General features: G+C 41.3%; 1 protein-coding gene across 3 annotated transcripts in view; it reads right to left on the reverse strand.

Moving 5' to 3' along the window:
- The window catches only part of LOC149198657 (uncharacterized), an 89,653-nt gene that overhangs the window by 28,908 nt on the left and 33,852 nt on the right, over positions 1-26,893 (reverse strand). For all 3 annotated transcript variants that reach the window (XM_089402100.1, XM_089402098.1, XM_089402099.1), the window contains exons 3-4: positions 6,834-6,952; positions 6,481-6,552 (exon numbers count right to left, since the gene is read on the reverse strand). In XM_089402100.1, the coding sequence (XP_089258226.1) occupies positions 6,481-6,552; positions 6,834-6,952 (191 nt within the window). The remainder of the gene's footprint in view (positions 1-6,480; positions 6,553-6,833; positions 6,953-26,893) is intronic.

The raw sequence follows: 26,893 nt of genomic DNA on the forward strand, positions 1-26,893 counted from the left end.
TTGATTTGATACTTCAGCTCTTGAATGCTTGCTTGATGTTGTGCTTGAATCTATGCAAAATTTGCCCAGCGAAACCAAACCCAAAACAAAACAAAATACCCTTCAACTTACCTATGCCTGCGAAACACATGTAAGTGCATAATAGTGAATAAATACAAATTAAAATTACAATGCGTACCTGAAGTGTGCTTGTCACTTTTGTTGTTGACTTGTTGCAGCAGTAGACAAAGACTCCCACTATTGATATAGGCCTGGACTCTATGCAAGACTATATCCAAAACTGACCTAACAAGAAGCGTCCCCAAAAGCACGACTCCAAAATTCGGAAACGCGGTTCCGGCTATTTTGGATGCTTCCTGGAAATTCTGAAAGTGTCCCTCTGAAGCGCGCTTCCGAATCTCCGAAGCGCACTTCGTACGGCGCTTCGGCTGTACGGAGCGCGACGCTTCGGAGGGCGAAGCGTACGGTTCCGTACACGCTTTCGGAAAAAACGCTGCAGTTTAGAAAATCGGAATTTTTTTTTTTTTTTTTTAGGTGAGTTTGCATATTGGGGGTGGGTCCACCTTGGGTTAGGGTGAGGAATGAAGGCAAAAAAAATATAAATATAGCAGATACTCCCTCATGGTAACGTTAAATTCTTAAAGTAAAAGGATGAAAATGAAAAATAAAGGACTTTTACTTAAATTTTTAACATTAACATGAAATGAATCAGGATGTTTGAGAGTGGTTCCAGCCTCATTGGACTTGATATGGAGAAAATAGAATTTCATAACCTATTCAAAATTCAGTAGACTTAACAGTTTTCAGGAATTCAAGATCAATGGGATTGTGGCATTTCATTAGATTATATCAAGTATGAAGGTATGCGATTAGCATTTAATCAAGAGCACCAAGCCCTATATGTACCCTAGTGTTGGTGGTGTTAATTGTTGAACTCCTTTGTCACACCCTTAGCAAAAAGCTACCTTTCATTCAAGTCAAAATCATCGATCTAGCATGTTAAGCTTTTTCTACCATATTTTAAGTCTTGAATTAGGTAGTTTGATCAAAATTGGGCAATGTTGACTAATATCCCTAGATAATCGAGGTAGAGGCAAAGGCTAGACAAGAGGAGAAGAACCTAGATTCTAGATGGTTGATGCATCTAAATGGTTGATGCTCGAATAATTAATCATTAATGTACAATGGATGCTATATCTATCTTGATTTATGCAAAAATATGCATGTTTTCATGTCTTCTACAACTAATTTGGTATTTGGGATGTTTGTTTTGAGTATAAATGCAAAAAAATATAAAATATATATATTATAAATATATAGCAAACGCTTTGCTTCCTAGATTTTTGGAAAATGACACTTCCGCGTCCTTGCTTCCAAAAAACGTCCCCGTTTCGTTCCTGCTTCATGCAACATTGTGTAGCATAAAATATGTAGTATCAAGAATAGGACAACCGAAAAAACTAATTGTGCCATATAGAGACATAGAGATATAACCGAGGCACTGTATATACTTACGTTGTCCTGCAAAAACATATGTCAGAGATGATACTTAAAATTCAAATGTAACCACTAATCATACATACCTTGATGTAGGAGACTTACCCTTGACTGTTGATGTGTGGTCCTTATTGTAGTGATCCTTGAATGCATGCTTTTTCTTGCCTTCTAGGAGCTCGATATTGAATCTGTTGTATCTATGTAATTTCGGATCTCCAAGGTCTAAAATTTCTTCTTGTGGTAGCCCTCTACGTCCTCTTTCCAAACCCACAGGTTTGATCAAGATTGGATTCTTCAAGAAAGAGTTATGGTCAATCTCCCATGATGACCTGATTATAGACTGGTTCAGTAGAGCGAACTTGTACGAAGTGCCACGTGTCACTGTTGCGACCTTCGGCCCTAAAAACACTACTCAACAAACTACAATCTGTCCTATTTCTATGACTATTTACGAAATTTGAATCCAATGCTCAGAGAGAAAGTTATGACGATTTTCCCAACATCACCTGTTTGACATGGAATTCGGGAGCCTGCAAAAACCCTAACTTCCTCAGATCATATCTCCGAAAATATAGCGAACCAAGATCTGAAATTCGGTCACGAGGTTCATCAAGATTTCAACTCAAATGGGTTTTAATTTCAACTTCTGAAGCTTCGTAGAAAAAAAGTTATAGCGAAAATGCCACGATGACCTGTTTGAAACCACAAAATCCCTTCTAGAGGAGGATATGAAGTTCATTATTTATATGAATGTCTTGAGTTGAGAGGGTCCTCAACAAGTGAATGTTGGAGGGATTTTAGGAGAAATTTTTTTATTATTAATTATTGACTATTCAATGACCACAACCAATTATGAGTTCCATGCCACAACCCCATAGGGTTTTAGCCCACTAAGCGGGCTTACTAACTTCAAACATGAATATCTCTCAAATCGCGAAGAATTACTTAGAGTGCCATATATCAACGGAAACATCTCAACGAGTAGAATCCATATAGAAGATCCTTGACTCAGAATAGAGTAAGTTGTCAAGTCAAAATGCCCATGCAAGATCGAGGTAGCCCCTGGTGCTGCTTGGGTTGACATCAATGACAACCACTGATCAACACCTTTCCCTGGTGGTAACAATTCCTTTTGGTTCTAAGACGAACTTGCCTTCATCATCTAATATAGAAAGCATTGTCTGTTTTGATTGGTGTTTTCCCAATGCTTTTTTAAGACAAGACACATGGAAAATGTTGTGAACTCAACTATTATCTGGAGGCTCAAGTTGTATGCTACTTAGCTGATCTTTTTGTTAATCTGATACGGTCCATAGAACTTTGGTGCCAATTTGTTTTTTCCCTTTTGCTTTAGGGATAATTGATTTTAAGGTTGAAGTTTAACAAATACCCGTTCTCCAACTTCAAATTCTTTCTCTATTCTGTGTTGGTCAATTTCTTACAATACTTAGATTTTCTTTTAATGCTTGAAAGATTTTTTGGGTTTCTTCTAATTGATCCTTAACTACTGGAATTTTTGTCTCGATGATGGCCAAGTCCTTCCATTTAGGAGGTTGATATCCACACAGAGCTTGAAATGGGATCATTTTTGTGGAAATGTGATAGGTTGAATTGTATCACCATTCAGCGATATATAACCACTGAGCCCACTTGCTGAGTCCATCTAGTATCAAAGCAGTCGTTCTCAGCCAACAATCACTTCCAACCGTTGTTCCTCGTTGTTCTGCCTCCCACTGTTCCACTATTGTTTGTTCTTATTGTTCGCGTGCTCTCCGTGCTCAATCACCGTCATCAGGCTCCCATCTTCCCGCTGCCTTTGTTTTCCCTGTCATCTTCTGCACTGTTCTTTTCTCCACCATCTGTTGTCTCAAATTCTACCGTTGCTCGCTCACCTCGCCCATGTCTGCACTTCATACTCAGTCAAACCACGGTCCCTTTCCCCCGCTTCTGCTCCTTGCTACTGCCAACTGCGTTCATTTCTTCAAGTCAACATCCCTTTCCCACTGTTGTTTTGTTCATCAGCCAAACCCAACATCTCAACTTGACTCCATTCCGTCCACCTCCAGCACCAGCTGCCCCACACTTGTCCAATTCTTTTGACCGCATCTCTACAATCGTCGCATACTGTAAAATCGTTGTTGACACATTCGCATTCATCACCACATTTGAAGTGAATTCGTCGGAAGAAGCATCTCGAAAATAAAAACGAACTTCAATATATATATATATATATATATATATAGTTAAAGTTGTATTATTATATAGTGTTTATATGATTATATTAATTTCTTATATAATTTCTTAATTATATAATTAATTAATATTTATATAATAACTATATGATTTTTTATATAAATATTTGACTATATAAATATACACCACCATATACCCGATCAATATCTGCATCAATGTCGATCGCTGATTTTAGTAAAAAATCGATAAATCTTGAGAATAAGGTTACCAAACATTCTAATGAAATCAAGGAGCTCCAGGATACAACGAAGAGAATAGAGAATCAGCGCGAGCATAATCATAACGAATTAAAAAGGATCATGCGATCCTTCCAAATAAGGTGGATTGAAATTATATTGCCACATTAATAGCTCATAATCAAGCAATGGCGATGTTGAACTATATTTGTGAAAAGTTGAAATTGCTCTTGATCAAATACCCCAGAATAAAGAAGCTACTCAACATCCAGATTCTTCAGATACATCAAACTCATCAGACTCACATTTGAACCCTGAGTCTCCAAAAGCACCTTCCATGCCCAATCAACAAAATAGTAACACGAATTTTCAAAATATGCAGCTCTGATACCAGATGGAGCGAACTTGCTCAGTAATAGACAGAAATACATATGTTTTTATTAATAATTGAATGACGGTTACAATGAAAGGGGGCTTTGGTTTTAAATATAGCCCAAGTGCCATTACATGAGGGGGCATGAGCTTTGATCATGCCCCTTAGTCTAAAATGAAGTTAATTTAAATTAGTAAAATAATTTTATACATAACATAGGCAATAATTATGTTTTGTTTCTGCATTGTTCTGTCCAAGCAATTTGTAAGATTTTATCCATGTTCTCAGAAATCAATAAGAAAGAGTAACTGTAGGAAAAAGTGCTCCCTGATCTTCAATGCGAGGAGGTGAGATCTACAAGTTGCGATTACTCACAAAAATTTTGTTTTACTAAGCTGTCCAGTTCAGCCACTGCTTTTTAATACAATTTCTAACTGTTATATTAAATAAAAGAGTTACCAAGAGATCTGAGTTACATAAAGAAGTGTAAGTTATTCAAAGTTGGGCATAAGTTAAAGATTTGTGAGTTATGAATGTGAAGAGAAGTAGAATTTTAAGAGCCAAGACTCATAGGTCACAAGTTACAAGTAAATTTGTAATGTCAGATTGATCTCACATAGTGTGATTTTGATTTTCATTCTTATAATACACTTCAATTTCTTTTGCACTCTTGGTGGTCACCTGCCTCCAAATGCAACAACCCAGATCTCAGAGGCCAGTCAATTCCTTCTTCTTGTTAAGATGCAAGATTAAAAATTAAAATCACTAGAAAATGTCCAAACAGAAAATACATCCCTACCTTGCAAACTGATTAGAAATTGTAAACAATTCCATTCACAGAAAAGCATCCAAGTTAACCTACAATCCATTCCCAGAAACTGCAAATAGGCTGAATGTCTCAATTTCCTTGAATAGATAAATATTTGTTGACCTAACCAGCGAAGAAAAGCAAAAGATAATCCATGCCAACAACATAGAAAGGTGAAGGAAACCATCTCTTAGCCTCCCAACTCCTAGATCTTTGATCTAGAGTGCTAAGGCACTAATTGAATGGCTGTTTTCAAGGGGAATTGCTGTTGTCCCTGCGGTTTTCTGCAAATTTTACAGTTACAGTCACAGGACAGCATGCATTTAAAGTTTAAACAAAGTAACCCCTCTAACCAAAGCTTTAATCACAGAAATAATCACACATTTGGTTAATGTCATCTAACGTGTAAGCTATTTACATTGGTATATCTCTTGAAATTGAGTAATTTATCTTGCCGGGTTACAGGTATTTGTTGAAGCTTTTTATACCACAATAAAATGGTAAGACAACAAACGATTAACTCCATTTCATCCATAGACCCCATCTAAGGCACTGATCCTCATTTGGTTGAGTGAAGTATTCAAAGGGAATTCTCCCATAACCTTTTCGGAGAAAGTTCGGATTAAAGAATGGGGATTTGGGCCAAGGTGACAGTGAACCCTCATCCTGCGTATGCCAATCATAGCATGTTGCACAGGCCTTAGCAACCCTGCTAAATTGATCAGTAACACATCTTGAGAGACGGAACATATGCATTTCGATAGAGACACCTTGACACTGTCAGTACACTTTAATAACCCGAAACATCTCAGTCCTCATCTGCCATGGACTGGGAATCTATGCCTCCGTATCAGAAAAGTAAGTTAACTCTGTTCATAATCTTGTTCAGTAAGCTATTTGAATAAAAGGAATTAATTCTTAAACAATAGAATAAAGATAAAACGAAACCCACAGGTTCATCCCGTTCTAGAATAAAAATTTTATATTCGTCTTCAAGAATGCTTGGATGGGTATGAAAATTTAAATGCAACAATGCAACATCGTACCTATTACCAACTATTAGCAAAGCTACAGCTATTGGTACACCTTTAGTGAAACTAGATAAATTCTCATAAAAAATGCATTTTAGAGTATGAATGGTTTTATGCAAAAAAGGAAATTTTATTATGTATATCAAAGAATCCAGTGCCATTGTACAGTCTCCTGTAGATTAAATATTTCCGGAGTCTGAACTGACTGTCACAATTGGATAAACACATCATTGGCATAGATACCCTACCAAGAAAGTAAACACTTGAAATATGTATCTTGAAATTGTCAAATTTCGATAATTATTATTAAACTGAGAATTATCAGGGTCGTAGAGAATTTACCATCACGTGATCTCCATAAGCATCGACGATAGCTCCAAAGTAAGGATCAGCGCAAGGATATGTTACATGAGCCTATAAAACCATAGAAAGAACTTCACTTTTCAGCATTTCATAAATAGGAACCCTCAAGTAACTTGACCAGACTGCATTGTGGTAGCTGATTATCTATGCTGTAAGTATATTATCCCTTGTATAATATAAAAGGTATCTCCCCAAAAAATAGATAAATTGAGAAGTGTTCCTCAAAAACTGTGGCTCAATATTTAGAAAGAAAACCTTCGAAAAACAACACTACTTCAAAGGAATACATCAAATCAATAGTCAAACGAAGTTGAAATGACCATAGTACTTACAATGGAATGACCAAGTTCCAATTGAGTACGTGGCACATGGTACTCTGGAGAAGTTGAATGGAGAGTTGATGCCACATGTGGCTGATGGTGCTGGCCATTTGCAATAGTAACACCATATCCTGGATATAATAATTGCATGTGAATAGGAAAACTAAAAACTTGATTTAATAATTACAGACCAAAAAGCTTTACTGGAATGGCACAGTTATCAACACTAAAATAAATCGATAACATTAGATAAGTAAATCAATAGGAGAATGCCAACAGAAAATGCCCCGTAAGATAAAATATTAAGGAAATGATAATAAATTAAGTTGATATAACCCTTAGAACCTCAACTATGACACTTTAATTATTTGCAAGTCTACTCAATGCCAAAGCCTGGATGCAAGCATTGATTCTTGTCTATAACCACCTTTGCTGGAAAATAATATAAGCAATAAATAAGATATCGAAATAAACAAACCTCAATGTATGGAAAAGTATACCAAGTAATTGGAAAGAACAAAGATGATATTATGATCTGATGCACATAAGATATAATAGAGACGGAGAGAAGACGTGATTATAACTGAGAGTCCATAAAACATAACACCATCCTCTGTATGAAAAAATGCATATTATTATCAAGCTATGACTCTGAAGTAGAGATATGATGAGCCTCAACAGGAAATCCCAGAAAAAAAGTACTAATCATGGCATAATGCATACCTGAATATATGAATACCAATCTTCTGGAAAAGTAGAGATGATACAACTAATAGTTCTGGATCTGAGTAGAATGGCAATATGCAACTATTCATGACCATGAAGCAAACCCTGGAACTTTTTTGCAGGTTTCGTAAAAATGAGAGAATGAAAAAACCCAAAAAACAAAAACAAAAACAAAATTTAAACTGACTGAATTACATGCCTCCAATGTTAGTACAAATTGAATCTGCTAAGTGTTCAAACTCAGGATATCAAGGAGAGCAGTCAAAAGGCATCTGCTTTGGCCAATCTTTCAAGCTGTGCTCATATGGCATGCTCAAGAAATATAGCAACTATACTGTATGTGGTTTGATGTAAATCAAAAGTTGCAGAAAGGCTGCCCTTTGCCACTGAGACGTGTTGCCACAATCTAGTAGGGGTCCTAGGAGGGGTACCTAGGGACAACTACTAGACCTAATTACAACCATGGGACAAAGACCCACTGTCACCTCAGTCAGTGTCCCCGGCTCTTTACGGACTTTGACCAATGGGAGGAGTCTCGGTATGAGGGAAATCACTAGAATAATAGGATCAATAGCAAGGTATAAGGTGATTTCCAAAGCACATTCAAAGAAGAGGCTCAAATAATGGCTTGATTGCTTGATTGTTAGGAATCCTTCCGATTTGGCAGTTACACTGAGAAGCTTGAAGGAAGAGATAAGGAGTTGTAAGGCAAATAATGACCGGATCATACAGGCACAAGAGAAGCAGGCAGAGGTTAATGCTATACTTCTTCAGAGTTTGTCAGAATTGCAGCGACAAGGGCCGCTTCGAATCAGCCATGGACATGAGGATGGAACTAATGGGGCATATGGCAGTAGGTCTCCTGGTAGACACAGGTCAGATAGATCTGACACAGTGAGATATGGCAGGTTGTTGGACACTCTAGATAGGAGGGGCAATGAGTACAGGTACTATTCTAGTTCTGGTTCTGATAGACATCATGATCATCATCGCTATCATCCTTATAGGAGGAATGATAGGGGATACTTGTCGGATGAATTCAAGAAAGCAAAACCACCTACTTTTGATGGAGATGTGAAGAAGCCAAAAGAGGTAGAGGCTTGGATACTTGGGATGAACAAATTCTTTGAGTTGCATGAGTACACAGATAACATGAAGGCCAGAATAGCTATCTTCAGCTTGAAAGGTAAAGCAGACATCTGGTGGGAAGATGTTAAACGGGTCAGAGAAATCAGGACAGATGACTTGAGCTGGCAGGAGTTCAAGAGGATTTTCAGAAAGAAATACATGTCAGAAAGATACTACGACAGTAAGGCTAAATAATTCCATGAACTAAAGATGGAATCAATCACAGATGAAGAGTACACGACCAAGTTTCTGGAGCTATTGAGGTATGTACCATATCTTACTGATGAGAAGGCTAAAGTTCAAAGATTTGTTAGTGGTTTGCCAATAGAATTTAGAGATCGGATTGAGTATGATGAGCCTCAGTCACTCGAGGAAGTCATTGGGAAATTGAAGCATTGCTATGAGCAATCAAAGCATAAGAATGAATCTCAGCATAGATGGAAGGGAAAAGATAAAGGCAGAGGCAAATGGCAGCCTAAGAGGACAAGGCCTCAGAATGCAGATGGAAAAGAAAATATGGCACCGCAAAAGAGATTTAATGCAGCTAGACAGGGACATGGGTCACAACAACAGCAGCAGCATAGAGGTGAGGGCACTGGTCGGTTGGAGTGTTGGACATGTGGTAAGGAACATCTTAGGAGAGATTGTCCGCAGCATCAAGGTGGAAGGCCTAAGATATACAGTGCACAGGAGACGCAGACTGTTGGGGATGTTGGTGAGAGTATTCCACATATCTATGTAGCAATGGACAACAAAGAGGCAAAACACCAGGCATCTATCATTGAGATGGACGGTAAGATTTGTGATCAAGTTATTTCTATTTTGATTGACCCTGGATCTATTTATAGCTATGTTAGCCCTGACTTGGTGGATAAGTGTGGTTTGAATAAGGAATTGCATGCAGAGTCTTGGTTAGTGCAGCTGGCTACAGGTACAACGAAGCGAATTCAAATGCCATAGTAGCAAATGCTTGCTCCTTTGATCCCACATCTTCCTTTGCTTCAAGTCTTGTTTCCTCTATCATGCATAGAGACCACATTTCACTTAGTGGGGTGGCTTCCTTCTTGGCATATATGCTTGATGTGAAGTTGCCCCAATCCTCAGGTAGAGCATTGAATACTACAGCTATCATTTCTCTGTCAAACATGACTTCCCCTAGCTCTTGAAGTTGATCCCTCGTCTCAGAGATCTTCATGAAGTAGGGAGCTATTCCTTCCTTTGATATCTTCATCTTGTACAATTCATTTCGTAGAGATATCACTTCTCCAGTTGTGCTTACCGAGAATAGCTCTACTAGTTTACCATAGATTTCTTTTGATGTTTCAAGTTTAGAGACAAAAAGAATGAGAGAGTCTTTGATGGATTCTATTAGAATCCTTTGAGCTCTTATCTCATCCGTATTGTACTTGGCTAAGGCTTGAGTTTGTTCCTTAGCAGGGATAGTGATATTCCCTTTGATGTGTTCTAGGAGTTCATTTTGCTTGAGAAGTAAATCAGTCCTCTTCTTCCATGCAAGAAAATTATTGGTTCCTACAAATTTGTTGCTTTCCTTGTAAAAAGACATTGATGTATATTCAGAAGGGGACATATACTTACTTGATAGATTTTGAGATGTAGTGGACTTGCTTTCTCCTTAAAGACCTGATGGCTTGCCTTCCTTGGATCTTGATGTTCTTCAAGTTGCTTTCTCCCAAGTGGGCTTGCTTGATGACTTGTAGCTTGATGTAAGTCCTTTGATTTGCTCTTCTTGTAGGTGCCTTTGTGTAAGGCTCTTCTTCTTGCTTTGTAGTCTTCCTTGATGAATGATAGATGGTAGACCTTCTTGTCCTTGATGTGATAGAGACTTCTTGGCTAGATGCTTCAACTTTTGTAGATGTTCTTCCTTAATGAGTGTTCTTGAGATGCCCTTTCCTTGATGTGTAACCTTAGCTCTGAAACCATGTTGAAGAATGAAGGGCACTAGTGTTTGTTAGGATTCTTCACTGCTTGATAACAATTTGTGATGCACTTTTACAATTATCTTAGCATGATCTTCTTCTTATTATTATAGTGTGTGTTTCATCAAACTACTATCAAAATCAAAAAGACAAGAACACAAATGTTGGCTCTCTGCCAGGGCCAAAACCTCTCTCTCTTAGAGAGGAAAACCCTTCAGTAAGTTTCTCTTATTGAAGCTTCTTATTGACTAATGCCAAACCCTAGACCCTTGACTAGGATGTCCTCCAAGCACAAGTCAAGTCCTTCCTCTTTTCTGCACTATGTTCCCCAACACATAGACTTCCTTCTTCCAGCACTTTGCTCCCCAGCACTTCGTCCTTTTTCTTCATTACTTTGTCTAGAGATAGACCTTCATTATGTTAGTTTCTTGATGAGATATTATTCTTCCTTTCTTCGAGATGTTCTTTCACTTAAGGAGACATCCTTCTCTTGATCCAACGAGATTCTTCTTGAGATAGGTCTGCAAACTTGATGTGACTGAACAACAACCCTAGTTTTGCCATGTATGGTAGGAACCCTAGAGAATTAGGGTCCTTTTCCTTCGCTAGAGAGATAGGCTCCTTCACTAGGCTTGGGAGTCCTTGTAGACTTGATTTCTCACCCAAACAATGATATTTCATGGACTGTTCTCTAGTTGTTGTTATGCTGCAGACTTACCCTCCTCTTCTTCACACATGTGATTGTTTCTAGCCCTAGAAACAGTCCTCTTCACTTCGGCCTTCTTCCTCCTTCCTTCGCTTGTCTTGGAGACCCTTTAGACTAGGCTTTTCCCTCACTTTCTCGGCTACTTTACTTTTTTGATTTCAGAGATTGATGGAGGACGTTGAGGGGGAGTGGACAGCCTCTATATATAGAGGATTGTCCCTCCTTTAGGCCGACATTAGGCAAATGATGTCTTTAGGCCGACTTCACTGTTTCTTCATCATGTTCATCGTTTAGATTCCTTTTGGAGGACGTTGTTGCATGGAGGAGACTTACACTTGTCTTGGAGGTATTCCTTTGACCTTAAACAATATTATACATAGTGTAACATGCCCTCTAAGGGTCTTACATAAATAAATTGACACTTTGACTTCCTCGAAACACTTAAACATGTGCTTGACCTACTTCAATGAGCAAGAAACTCATTGACAAATAATATAAAAATATTTTCTCTTTTCTTGAATAAATACAAATGTCAAAATTACATTTATGAAGACCGAAACCTAGTTACACTTTCTTCAACAATATCATCATTGAGAAGTGAATGTCGGGGGCTACTAGTTGGTTGGATGTCAAATGTAGGCGAAAAGTTTTCTCTTATGAGGTTACCCATTTTGGTGGGTAACAAGGCACATGTGCCTGTTTTATGGCTTGATCTATACAAGGCACATGTGCCTGTTTTATGGCTTGATCTATGATATGTTGCTCCTATACAAAAAGAATTGTCTTTGTCCATTGAAGAGTATCTTTGGCTTTTTACTCACACTTATGGTTCATTTTAAAGGCTTTATCTTATGTTTTAGCATTGAGATGGCTATTTTTGTGGTTGGCATGTGACCTTGTTAGCAAGTTTCAAGGATTATAGTTTTGGCGACTCTTTTATCCTTTTTGGAGGGAAATCAACTTACCTAGCCTTGTATAAGAAAGGAAGTCAATTCCTCCCTTGGATCATCTTGTCACACATTAGATATTCATTTCTTGACCTCTTTTTACTAGCGTGCAATGGAGGCCTAGTTGAGCGACTAGGCCTAAGGTTTTTCTCTGTGGACTGAACTCTTCTCAAGTATTTTAAAGGTGAATCTTGGCCTACGCATATGAAGTAAGTTGGTTTATTTATTTTTCTTGGATAATGTTCACGGGAATTGTTGTTATTATGATTAAGTAGGTTAATTTGGCAATTTTGTGCATGTCCCTTGTTGAGATTATCCCCATTCTCTAAAGATTTGAGGAGTTACGAAAAGATCATATAATTTTATTAATGTCCATCAAATGACCACAAAAGTAGGTCCATGGAACTAAAGAAGAGTACAGTCACTATGAATACAATGTGGGAGTGCAAGTGCAACTCCTAGAAAATGTTGAAAATAACATAAACAAAGAAATAAGTGGTAATGTTGCCACGAACTTTTTTTGAAGGAGAGCAATGAGGGAGCTTTGCAAGACCGTTGCGGTCATCCATGGAGGCCTCGAGGGCCATAACCTCGGGGATTGACTACTACAGATTACGCACTACGCCGACCTACTTCACAATTCACCGCCTTCCCGCGCGGTTACACCATCCCTGCTATAGTCATTTTCTTCAAGACTCGCCATGAAGCACACCTGGTGACCTAGCTCCTAGTTTTGCTGCCTCCGCAACATTTGTTGTTCCACTGACCATGACTATCGGTTCCGATGGAGATGGACAATGTAGATTACGAGGTGGACCCCAATCCCGACCAGGACTAGAAGCACCACCGAACAGGGATGGGCTCTGGTCCCTTTGCTGCCAATCTACGATCACTGACAGATGCCCAGTCCGTTCCGTTCTATCTGAGCCCGTCTGATAAGCATCCTACGCCCTCCGTTCACATTGAAGATTCGCCCAGCTTAGACTGCCCTTCGCTCTCTCCTGCAACCTTAAATCTCCTGGTGATCCGGATTTAAACAGGAACGCAACAAATTACAGAGATAACCATATACACAAAGATGCAGCGGAAATAATACTTCATTTCATTAATGGAAAATACTGAAATATGCTTACAACCAGAAATGGAAATAAACCAGCTAGGGCGATGGTAGCTTATCTCTAAGAAGAGATGTGGTGGCTACATGCCTCTGAACTGTGTTACAATGAGGCTCGAAGGCCTATTTATTGTTGAGAAACAATGGAAAACCCTTAACATTCCAAAACCTAACCCTACGAGATGAAACGCCAAACTGTGGGCCCCGTTTGGGTAAATTGGTACATCAACTTCCCGGGGTCGTAACTTTGGCATACGATCTCCGTTTGACGCGTACAATAGCTCGTTAGAAAGATCTATCCGAGCACTACCACTTTGGGAAGGGCAACATCGGTCCATGGACCCATGTTGCCCCCAGATTTCCCAAAAAACGTCGTTTAGGGCCTCAAAACGGCTCCAGAAGTTCAGGACCCGAAAAACTGCTAAAAATAGTAAGTTGTGCTACAATTAAGGAAACTGAAAATGTTAAGAGAAACAATGGTGGGGGTCCAGGTGGACTTGGCAAGTGGCCACCAATATCCACCTGGATCATTCCTCCCCCCTTAGGAAGCAATGGTCCCCATTGCGTTGAGTTCTTCCATGAGATGAGGAAACTTTTGCTGAACTTGTTCCCTGGTGAACCACTTGCCCTGCTGAAGGAGTTGGCCTCCTTTGACAACTCGATACAGTTGGATATTCTGTTGGCGAGTGTTCTTGATCTGTGTGTCCATGATCCGATCAGTTGCAGCTTGTTCCATGCAATCTGGATTTAATTCTGTGGGTTTGAGTTGTTCTGCAATGTCGGATGTGTCTAGCAATGGTGGAAAGTATGGCCGAAGGAGGTCCACATTGAACACTGGGTGCAGGCCAAGGAATGGGGGAATGCTGAGCTCAAATGCATTGTCTCCCATAGCCTTAGTAATGGTGTAAGGACCATATCGGAGTGGTCTCAATTTCCGATAGGCTCCAGTAAGGCGTTCCTTTTGCAAATGCAACTAGACTTTGTCACCCACCTGAAACTTGTGTGGCACCCGATGTTGATCATGTCGCTGCTTGTACTTGGCATTTGATTTCTCAAGAATTTCATGGACATGCTGGCGAATATGTTGGATGCGCTCAATGAAGCTGGTGGTGTTATCTGTTTCGGACTGGACATGAGCTGAATTTATGTGAGTAGCTGCAAGTGGCATGGCCACATCAATGGGGCATAGTCGCTGGAATCCCAAACCCACCTGAAAAGGGCTATGGCCAGTGGAGCTGTGAAGAGCTCGGTTGTAGCTGTGCTGAACATAGGGGAGGCTCTCGTCCCATGTGCGTGGATGCTTTGAGTTATACATGCGCAGAATGTGCACAATCATCCTATTGACAACCTCTGTCTGGCCATCAGTTTGAGGATGGAAGGCTGTGGACTTCGTGAGTTTGGTGTCCAGCATTGACCAGAGACTGGACCAAAATGTGCTGAGAAACCAACTGTCCCGATCTGAGATGATAGACTGTGGGATCCCAAAGTGCACCCACACTCGTTCAAAGAAGAGTTTAGCAGTGGCTTCTGCTGTGATATTCTTCTTGCAGGCCGCCATAATGGCCATCTTCGAGAACCTGTCGACGACCACAAAAACACAGTCATTTCCATGCTTAGTGGAAGGAAGGCCTGACATGTAATCCATGGAGATGGATTCCCAAGGTCGACTAGGGGTAGGCAACGAGGTATAGAGGCCGTGCTTCTTAATGGTCAGTTTGGCAATGGCACAGGCAGTACATGATCTGATGTACTTCCCAACATCCTGTCGAAGATTCGGCCAATAGAAATAATTTTGCAGTACTGCCACTGTTTTCTCGACCCCAAAATGCCCAGCAGCCCGACTGTAGTGTGCTTCCCAAATCATCTTGGCACGCTCGCTTGAAGGAACACAAAGGTGACCCAGGTGGCATAACAGGGCATCCTGGAGGTGAAAATCTGGAACATGTCGACCCTCCAAGAGTGTCTAGTATGTGTGGCCGAATTCTGGGTTGCTTTTGTAGAGAAGTGGCCAATCAGAAGTCTCGTGCCAACAAGAGTTGAGCACGGTGGTTAACGCCATGATCGGTGGTCGACTGAGGCAATCTGCAACATTATTGGTGCTACACTTCTTATACTTGATATTCAAGTGGAACTGTTGCAGGTATGTAGACCACTTCTGATGGCGATCATTCTGCAATTTCCCTTGGGTCTGTATGAACTGCAGGGGTCGGTGGTCTGTGTGGATGACCGTTTCCTTCCCCAAAATGTAATGCTTCCATTGTCGGCAGGCCTGTACAATGGAATACATCTCTTTATCATAAGTGGGGTACTTCCGGACTGTGTCTGAAAGTGTTTCACTGTGATATGCCACTGGATGTCCATGTTGAGTAAGGATTGCCCCAATAGCATAGTCAGAGGCATCTGTCTCGACCTCAAATGGTTTTAAATCTGGTAACGCGAGCACTGGTGCCGTGCAGAGGCGATCCTTCAACTCCATGAATGCCTTTTGTTGAGATTCAGACCAAAAGAATTTTGCTTTCGCCCCTCCCTTGGTGACTTGACTCAAGGACCAAGTAATATGAGAAAACCCCAACATGAACCTGCGGTAGAAGTTGGCAAGACCTAGAAAGCTACAAAGCTCTGTTAGAGTGGTTGGAGATGGCCAATCCCGAATGACTTGGATCTTGGCTGGATCGACATGCACCCCCTGTTCATCAATGATGTATCCCAGATACTGAACCTGGGTCATGCCAAAAGTGCATTTCTCCAAATTGGCACATAGCTTGTGTTGCCGCAGTGTTTGGAGAACCTGTCGGATGTGGTGGAGGTGCTCTTCCCAACTCTGGCTGAAGATCAGAATGTCATCCAAGTATACTACTACAAAGGAGTTGGTGAATGGCCGCAAGATGTCATCCATTAGCCTCATGAAGGTTGCAGGAGCATTCGTCAATCCGAAAGGCATAACCAACCATTCGAAAAGGCCCTCCTTGGATTTGAAGGCAGTCTTCCACACATCAGAGGGTTCGATTGGTACCTGGTGATATCCTGACTTCAGATCGATCTTGCTGAAATATTTCGCCCCCTTTAGTTGGTCCAGGAGGTCATCAATCCGCGGGATCGGGTACCTATTACGGACAGTGATCTTGTTCAGTGCCCGATAGTCAATACAGAGTCTCCACGTCCCATCCTTCTTCTGTACCAACACGATCGGGCTCCCACAAGGCGATGAACTCGGACGGATGTGACCTTTCTGCAGGAGCTCCTGAATTTGCCTGTTGATTTCATTGTTCTCCAGAACGGAGCGCCGATAAATTGGTCCATTGCGTAGCGACGCACCTGGGGTCAGATCGATGGAGTGCTTGACCTGACAATGCAGAGGAACCCCTGCAAGGGAGGTGAAGATGTCCTCGTATTCCTCCACAACCTTGTCCATCTGTAGTTGTCGTGCAGAGGGACCCCGTCTGCAGGCCGCGGCCACCGTCTTCTTCTTTCCTTGAGGGCGTATCATCAGGAAAACAAATTTTCTGGTTTTGGAAATGATCTTACTGCATTGTTTTGCAGTAATCAAAGAGATGGCGGTAGGTGGTGCTACCTCTGGTATCCTGTACAACTTATTTCCCAATGTAATAATAACAACACGGGGCCTTGATTCATGCACAGCATGTCGCTTCCACAAGTATGGTTGTCCTAATAATACATCACAAACTTCAAGGGGAGCAATGTCACACAATACCTCATCTGTGAAGGGCTTGATGTTGTACGGAAGGCGACACTACTGGCTCACACGAAGATCTCGTCCTTGGTGAAGCCACCCAATGGTGTATGGTTGTGGATGAGCTGTGGTAGGTAAGCCCAACCGCTTCACGACCTCTGCCGAAATGAAGTTCTTTTGACTCCCTCTATCAACAATGAACTGTATCGGGGAGCCCTTTACCCACATCTGGGAGTGGAAGAGACGCTCCTCCTCCTCTGGATCTTCGGGTTCATTTTTCTGGATCTTGGCGGTAGCAACAGTGGCATTGGGATCCGCATCAATGATCTGCGTCCCTTTTTCATTCCCCTTATCGGGTTTTGACTCAGAGTCGGAACATGCATCTAATTCTGAAACCTTTAGCTCAGCCACCAGTGACTGCTTGGCCCGACACTCACTTGTGTTGTGAGTGGAGCTCTTATGGAACTCACACCATTTTCCAGTGTCCTTTTTCGGCTTCGCGACACTGTTCTTTGCTTGCAGCTTCGGCGGGTTGTCTTGGGTTGTCCTGCCTTGGCTTTGTCCTTTGTTCTGTGGTTTAGAGGCACCTTTCCCCTGCTTTGGATTCGCAGATCCAAAGTCTCGCTTCTTTTGTTTAAACTTCTGCTCGACCTTGACAGCATATCGGTATGCTGCGCCAAGCGAGGAGATGTTCAGGAATTGTATTTCTTCCTGGATGTACTTGTGCAGGCAGCCACGGTATTTGAGTATCAAATGTTGCTCCGAATCCTTGATACCCAACTTTGTGCGAAGGGTATGGAAAAAATTGGTGAACTCCGGCACGTCTTGGTCCCTTCCCTGCTGCAGCGTGGTCCACTTTATGTATTCATCCTCATAGCTTCCGACAGGGTAGTACTGCTCCTTGATGGCATCCCGGAATGAATTCCAGGTGGGTGCGGCTGAAAATATGTTAAAATTGGCAAGAAGCGCAAAACTTCATGTGGGTCATCTTATTCATGGCTAATAATATTTTTATTAGATTCCTCTCGTCGAGAGATGTAGAATTGATATAAAGATCATCCAATTCCAATAAGTATTCATGGAAATATGAATTTATTTTGATTATGGAATTATTATCAAGCCGACCTACAACTCATGTAGGCTCAGAAGCCCAACAGTCGCATCTATTCACCCACCAACGTTGTGTATAAATATAAGAGGACTTTTCCTCATTTGGACTCACTCATCTCATCACATCTCTCTCTCTCTACTGCGCAGATATGAGTCTCTTCTCTACTGCGCTGAAATGGGTCTCTCTCTCTCACACACATGTGAAGCCGAAAACTGTTGAATTTGAAGCTGCAACTGCAAAAGTAAAGATTGACTTGCGTGGCCTAGAAGATCTCCTCTTTGGAATTGCGTTGTAGGTTCATCTGAACCTCCTTTGAAAGCCGCAACTTTTGGTGGTGGAATGAAGTCAATCCGACGAACGGTTTGCAAGATATCGACTACCCTAGTTTGAAGCCGGAAACTGTTGAATTTGACGCTGCAACTGCAGAAGTAAAGATTGACTTGCGTGGCCTAGAAGATCTCCTCTTTGGAACTGCGCTGTAGGTTCATCTGAACCTCCTTTGAAAGCCGCAACTTTTGGTGGTGGAATGAAGTCAATCCGACGAACGGTTTGCAAGATATCGACTGCCCTAGTTTGAAGCCGGAAACTACTGAAACTGAAGCTGCAACTGCAGAAGTAAAGATTGACTTGCGTGGCCTAGAAGATCTCCTCATCTGAACTGCGTTGTAGGTTCATCTGAACCTCCTGTGGAAGCCGAAACTTTTGGTGGTGGAATGAAGTCAATCCGACGGTCGGTTTGTGAGATATGGTCTGCCCTAGTTTGATAATGAAGCCGCTAATGCTGATGTTGTTGATCTAGGGTTTGCTACTGCTGATATGAATCAGATTTATTGTACTATTTCTCTCTGCTGAATTATTGAAGATAAAAGAAGATTTGATCAAAGGGTTTCCCCACACATTGTGGGGTTTGTCCCTGGCTAGCCGCCACATCTTGTGTCTCTTGTCTTGGCTTGTTTTCTATCGATCGTTTAATGTTCTATCTGCACTTTACTTTATGTACATGTGATGGTTATTCGGTGGAATATAATAAGAAAAAGAAGTAAACTGTTATAAGCATAGAACATACCATAACTTAACATGGTATCGGAGCTGAGGTGAAGACAAAGCCCGAGCAAGAGCAAGAGCAATCATCGAAGAGAATATTGGCAAGGCTATTCTAAAAGAACTATGGGGTCCTCAACACTCTTTCATGCCGAAGACAAGCTCCGTGAGAAAGCTGACTATCACGGATGGAAGATGTCTATTGATCTAACCCTTGAAAATCAAGGAGTGTTGGAGGCAATATTATTCAGCCTCCATCAAATGCATCCGCTGCTTCCTGGAACAAATGGAAAAATGGAGAAGTCAAAACCAGTGTTGTTAAAATCGCGATTTTTTCAAAAAATCGCGATTTTATCACTATCCCGCATAAATCGCGATTTTTATCCCAAAAAATCGCGGGCTTTTTTTTATAACGATTTTTTCCGAAAAAATCGCGATTTTTATGGAAAAAATCGCCGAGGCGCGGGGCAGCGGGCTTATAACTTATGAAAATCGATTTTTATTTAGTCATTTCTGACTGTCGCCGCGCGGAGGAGGAGGAGACGCCTTGTGGAGGAGAGCTGAAGGGTTTGGGAGCGAATCCAAGTGGTTTTAGGAGAAATCCAAGACAAGATCACCAATTTGTCCATAAAAACAGTATGTAGATTAAATTTTTTTTGTTTTCCTTGTTATAAACTTTGTTTTTCATTGTTTTTGGTTGAGAAATTTCATATGGGCACCATTTGTTTTCAATGTTCATTGTTTTTAAAGATTTTTTTGTAATTTTTCATTGATTTGGGATGGGTAACTTGGTATGACTATGGGAACCAATTTTTTATTTTTTTTTTCATTTTTTTTAAACATTGTTTATGTTTTTTTATTTTCATTGTTTTTTGGCATTTGCCATTTGGTTGGGTAACTTGGGATTTTGTAAATTTGTAACTTGTAATTTTGTAAATGCTAAATTGTAATTTGTAATCCTAAATTCCTATTTCCTAATCCTTATTTTTCCATAGGTTTGCAAATTCAAAATTCAAAAACAAACATGCCAAGGAAATTGGATCCTTTCTGGGAATATGGTGAACCTAAAGCTCCGAATGATAGACAAAACTTGTTTTGCAAGTTGTGTGGAAAGGAGATAAGCGGGGGGGTGTACAGGTTGAAGTTCCACCTTGCACAAATCCCTGGACGTGATGTGGGGCCCTGTATAAATACAAATCCTGAAATTATCCAAAGAGCCATGAGAGCATTGGGAGAATTAGAGCACACTAGAGAGGCCAAAGAAGAACTCAAAAGGCAACTAAAAAGGTCAGCTGAAGGAAGTGGGCCAAGTGGCACTGATTCTACTGCAGCGTCAGTCAATCCGGTAGCTGCATCATCATTTTTTGTTCCTCGAACCACACCTGGTTCACAACCAACTATCGGTTCAATGCTAAAAAGAACTGAAAAAGAACAAGCTGATAGGTTGATGGCAAAATTTCTCCTCTGGAGTGATATTCCTTTCAGCATTGTAAGGAATAATCCATTTTTCCAACCTACTGTTGATGCTATTGCCAGTGTTGGCCCGGGGTACAAAATCCCTTCTCTTCATGATTTCAGAGGCCGGATTCTTCAAGAGGAAAAGCGTGACTGCACCCAAAGATTGGAGGATTTTAGGGCATCATGGGCACAAACAGGATGCACTGTTATGTCAGATGGTTGGACTGACCAAAAGGGGAGAACCCTTATAAACTTCTTGGTTAGTTGTCCCAAGGGGACTATGTTTATCAAATCTATTGATGCAACTCATCAAATCAAAGATGCAAGAACTTTATGTGATTTGCTGGATGTGTTTATTTTGGAGGTGGGTGCAGAAAATGTTGTCCAAGTCATAACGGACAATGCTACAAATTATGTTGCTGCTGGTAGAATGCTTATGGACAGGCATCCTACTTTATTTTGGACACCTTGTGCTGCCCATTGTATTGATTTGATGTTAGAGGACATAGGGAAAATTCCCTTTGTCAAAGATATTGTTGACTCATCAAAAAGCATCACAAAATTTATTTACAATCACACATCTGTGCTTAGCTTGATGAGAAAATGCACCAACAACAAAGAGTTGGTGCGCCCCGCCATTACACGGTTTGCGACGAGTTTCATATCTCTTCAATCCCTCTTGAATTCTATGTGGGATTTGAAGAGATTTCTTTCAGAGGAGTGGCGTGCTTCGTCAATGAGCTGCAAACCAGAAGGAGAGGCCATGTGCAGACTAGTTTCATACCAGGAAGACTTCTGGGCGGGAGTGCAGGAGGTGTGCGCTGTTACTGAACCTTTGGTAAAGGTTCTTCGGTTGGTTGATGGTGAGAAGCCCGCAATGGGCTATTTGTATGAAGCCATGGACAGGGCCAAAGAAGCCATTCGGTCCTACTATGATGATAAGGGAGATGATGGGTTTCAGAGACAACTCCTTCTATGGGCAGTGATTGATGAGCGATGGAACAACACACTCCATCGTCCCATTCATGCTGCTGGGCTTTTCCTGAACCCTGCATTTTCTTATGCATGTGGGTTTGATTTTGATGCTGAGGTCGTGGAAGGATTATTAACCTGTGTCCAGAAGATGGTGAGATCTCCAGAACAACGTATAGAGATCTCTAGACAAATTGAGACATATAAGATGTCAGGTGGCACATTTGGCTTTGAGATGGCTGTCACTGATAGGACGATTAAAATGACAGGTATTTTTTAGTTTGTACTTTGTAACTTTGTTTCAAATTTCATTGTCTCTTCAAATTCCATTTTTTTCTTATGTTTATTTAAAATTTTATTTGTAATTTTGTTGTAGACGCATGGTGGAAGATGTATGGTGGCAGAGTACCCCTTTTGCAAAAGCTTGTCGTACGCATCCTCAGCCAAACATGCAACTCCTCAGGATGTGAGCGCAATTGGAGTGTATTTGAAAAAATACACAACAAGAAGCGCAATAGGTTACAACTTAAACATTTAAAATATTGCAAATTTCCAAATAAATTTTTGAATTCATTAAAGTTTTAAACAATATTTTTTTTATAATATTAATTATTAATTATTATTTCATGAACTTTGTACAGGTTGGAGTCCCATAGACTTAATGACATGGTCTATGTCTACTACAATCTTCGATTGTGGGTGAGGCAACTAGAGAGGACACCTGATTCGGAAGCCATCTCATTGGATGGGATTGACACCACTGCTGAATGGAGGGTTGAGACCAAGAGGCCTCTCATGGATCCCACTGATGATTGGTTAGTGCAGGATGAGGGGGAGGAGGAGGGGGAGGAGGAGGAGCAGGAGGAGCAGGAGCAGGAGCAGGAGGAGGAGCAGGTGGAGGAGGAGGAGCAGGAGGAGGAGGTGACACCGCCTACCCGGGCTACCACTACCACCAGTAGAGGACGTGGTTTCCGTCTACCTCAGCCTCCTGTAGCTGCTACTACTAGTTCTTCAGCTTCTAGAGCACGTCAGACTCCACTGCCATTTCCACCACCACAGGCACCAGCTTCTACATCTAGAGGGAAAGAGAAAGTTGTGCCATTTTCTCGCAAGAGGGGCAGAGGAAATCAATAGGATTAGACTTTCATTTTATTGTATATGACATTATGACATGATGAGATACATTATCATATTTTTTGTTGATATTTTGAGGCTGAGTTGGGACTCAGGACTTACTATTCAGGACATGATTCAATGTTATGTGTGATTTTAGCGCTAGAAATGATATTAAACATCTTATATATTAGTTTTTTATCATATTTATGTGTCAATGTATTTATTTTATGTTGTAGATGGTTTAGATATTAAAAAAATTGAAAAAAAATGAAAAAAAATGAATATTTTTGTGCCAAACGCTTTTTTCCCGCTTTTTTCCGTTTTTTTCCCGCTTTTGCCGATTTTTTCCGCTTTATTCCCGGCGCTGATTTAATCCCGATCGCGCTTTTAACAACATTGGTCAAAACAATAGAAGATCATCCGGGACTCTATCAACAAGCACTTGGTGGCCTACATCTCTGAACTGGACACCTCCAAGGAAATCTACAATAGACTGGTGAGTTTATTTAAAGTTAATGATGCAAATCAAGTTTTGTTTCTTAGAAATAAGCTGAGGTAAATCAAGAAGAGTAAGGATGAAAGTATGCAAGCATACTTCTTAAGAATCACCGAGATCAAGAACGATCTCCTATCTATTGGGGGAAACTATTACTGACAGAGAAATGGCACTCACAACTCTTGGAGGATTACCATCCGAATGGTACGTGTTCAAAACTACTCTTCTGAACTATAATGTAATTCCTGGTTTCGAGGAATTAATGGCTAGATGCATTCAAGAAGAAACAAGGGAAGAAGTGCAAGAAATGCCCATGCCTAAAGGTCCTCCTGCTGCCTTTTCTTCTCATGCAAAGAGAAGAAAGGACTCACACCGGGACAATGATCAAAATCCCTCTGATGGCAAATCAAAGGAATGACAAATTCAACAGCATAGGTAAGAGGAGAGCTGGAGATCGAGGAAGAGGACAACCATTCAAGAAGGATAGAAAGTCTAGGATGTATTAAATGCACTTGACCTCAAAAGGAACCTGGTGTCCATCTTGGCAATGGAAGACAGAGGCTACAAGGTAACCTTCAGCAATGGCAAGGTATGTATATAATGTTAAAGATGCCTTTACTCTTGGGTTTAGTTTCGATTCATTATATCAGGTCGATGGAAGTCCGCTAGGTGTCATGTCTTGTGACACAACTCTTTAGTCCGAACTTTGGCATCGGAGGTTTTCGCACCTTCATTACAAAGCTCTACCCGATGTAAGACAGATGGTAACAGGGATGCCCGAATTCCAAGTAGAGAAAGAAGGTGTATGTCCGGGATGTGCCAAAGGAAAGCTCAAAAGGGGACCATTCCCCTCAAGCCAAAGCAAGACCTCCGATATATTACAGTTGGTTCACTTAGGCATACCTGAGGTTGCATTAAGAGGGAAACTACTACACCATATACTCCTGAACAAAATGGTGTGGCAGAAAGGAAGAACCGCACAATTATGGAAGTTGTCCGGGCCATGCTACATGATCAAAGTCTTCCTAAGTTTCTATGGGCTAAAACTACAAACACTGTCGTATATGTACAAAATTCGATACCCTCATCAAGCATTGGGTTCCAAGACTCCTGAAGAAAAGTTCACTGGTAAGAAACCTGATGTTTCTCATTTCAGAATTTTTTGAAGCCCTGTATATTTTCATGTGCCGAAAGAGAAAAGAAATAAATTGGGTGCATCTGGAAAGAAGGGAATTTTCGTGGGCTATGGTGAAAATACTAAAGGCTATAGAATCTATGTAGTCGGTCAAAGGGAAGTCGTAATTACTCATGTGTCACCTTTGACGAAGATATGGCTCTCAGCAAGGTGAACAATCTTTTGACTTTGAGGGGCTCTCAAGAAGCCGACAGCAGGGAACCGAAAGAAAACGCTGATGAATCAATGCCTGATGTAGAAGAACCCATGGATCCAATTGATCCTCCTCCACATGAGACTTCCTCTTCTAGGAAGAGGCCTTCATGGCTTAGGGGCCTAGTTTATGATGCTGAAGGACATGCTGCACCCCGTGAAACCTTTTGTGAAAGTAACAAACCTAATAGGTATCAGGGATACCTGACCATCATGAACACGATCATACAAAATGAGCCTTCATCATTCTCAGATGTCGTCAAGCATTAACTATGGAAGGGTGCTATGACCATAGAATATGAGTCTATTATGGAGAATGAAGTCTAGGAAGTAGTTCCCAGACCCCAGGGCAAGATAGTTGTTACTTCCAAATGGATTTACAAGATATAGCATGTAGCAGATGGAAGTATGGAAAAGTATAAGGCTCGTTTTGTTGCTCATGGTTTCTCCCAGAAGGAAGGTATAGACTATGATGAGATATTTGCACCTGTTGCCAGATATACGACCATCCGCTTGATCATAGCTCTTGCCGCTTCACAAGGATGGAACCTACATCAGATGGATGTCAAGACTGTGTTCTTGCATGGCTCGATCAAAGAAGAGGTCTACGTGGAGCAACTCGAAGGATTTGAGATTTATGATCGAAAATCTCATGTATGCAGGTTGAAGAAAGCTCTCTATGGGCTGAAGCAAGCACCCCGAGCATGGTATGAGAGGATCGATAGCTACTTGATGAAGCTGGGATTCACTAGGAGTGAAGCCGATCCTAACCTTTACTTTAAGGTTGAAGATGACAAGCCTCTCATACTGGTGTTGTATGTGGATGACCTCTTTCTAACAGGTGCAAACCCTCTCATTCACAAATGTAAGAGGGAGGTGGCCTCTGAATTTGAAATGAAGGACCAAGGACTTGAAGTGTGGCAGAAGCCAAGGGAAATTTTCCTATCTCAAGGAAAATATGTGGTAAATATATTGGAAAGATTCGGTATGATGGACTGCAAGCCTGTGACTACCTCGAGGATCTTAACTTTTAGAAGTTATATGGTAGTGATGTCGGACCAGACTTGGGAAATGCCTCTGAGTTTCAAAAACTCATTCGCATTGATGTTCTTGGTGAACCTCCGTCCGAACATATGTTTTGCAGTTAGCATTGTGAGCTCATATTTGGTTGAGCCTCACTGGATTGATGCCAGGAATCTTCTGAGATGTCTTCAGGACACAATCTCTCATGGATTAAGATACACTACTGGAGATGTGAGACTACTTGGATATACTGATGTTGATTGGGCAGGCAGTGTGGTGGACCGTAAGAGCACTTCCGGGCACTTCCGGGTACTGTTTCACCTTGGGGTCTGCTTCGATATCCTGGATGAGCAGGAAGCAGAAGTCAGTGGCTTTGAGCACCGCCGCAGCAGGATATATTGTTGCTAGCATAACCTCGTGTGAGGCAGTCTGGTTGCGAAAGCTCTTCAGTGAGCTGTTTGGTTTTACATTGGATACCACTGTGATTCTCTGTAACAACCAGAGGTGGGATTCGATTATTGAAGAATCCCGTATTCGTCAATTGCTCCAGCAGATAGACATCATCTGGGATATGGTAGTCGATGAGCAAGGAAGCTCCATCACATTAAGATGATGTACAAGTTGATACACCTTGTCAAAGCCCCGAGGAAAGATCTAATCTGTGATTTTCCCAAACGACATGGAGTCGGCAAGAAACCCTTGTACAAGGGCCCTGCATGTTGCATACATTGAGCTCTGGGAGCTCTGAGGGCTTGCGGTTCCTACTGGAGCAACATATGACCACAGGGTGACTCACCCTCCCCTGGTGGTGCACACTGGAACAAGATGATTCGCTCTCTTGTGGGACAAGATGATTCGCTCTCTTGTGGAACAGGATGATTCGCTCTCCTGTGTAGCAGGATGATGTGTTCTCCTGTGAGGCCTGGATTGATGTGTTCTCCATGGCAGCCTGGATTGATGTGTTCTCCATGGCAATTGTAGCAGGATTGATGTGTTCTCCTGTGAGGCCTGGATTGATGTGTTCTCCATGGCAATTGTAGCAGGATTGATGTGTTCTCTTGTGAGGACAGGATTGATTAGTTCTCCTGTCGAGGCATCCTACCCATGCAGTCTGGGACTCATGGGAAGTACCTCTCATCTGATCAATGAGCAGGGAAATGAAGTTAGGGACCATAGTAGTACCGATGGACGCATTGTTGTAACTACCGTACTCCCTACG

Source organism: Pinus tabuliformis, chromosome 2_1 (genome assembly GCF_031772625.1).
Source record: "Pinus tabuliformis cultivar Carrire ecotype Pingquan chromosome 2_1, CPIR1, whole genome shotgun sequence".
In the NCBI taxonomy this organism is placed as follows: domain Eukaryota; kingdom Viridiplantae; phylum Streptophyta; class Pinopsida; order Pinales; family Pinaceae; genus Pinus; species Pinus tabuliformis.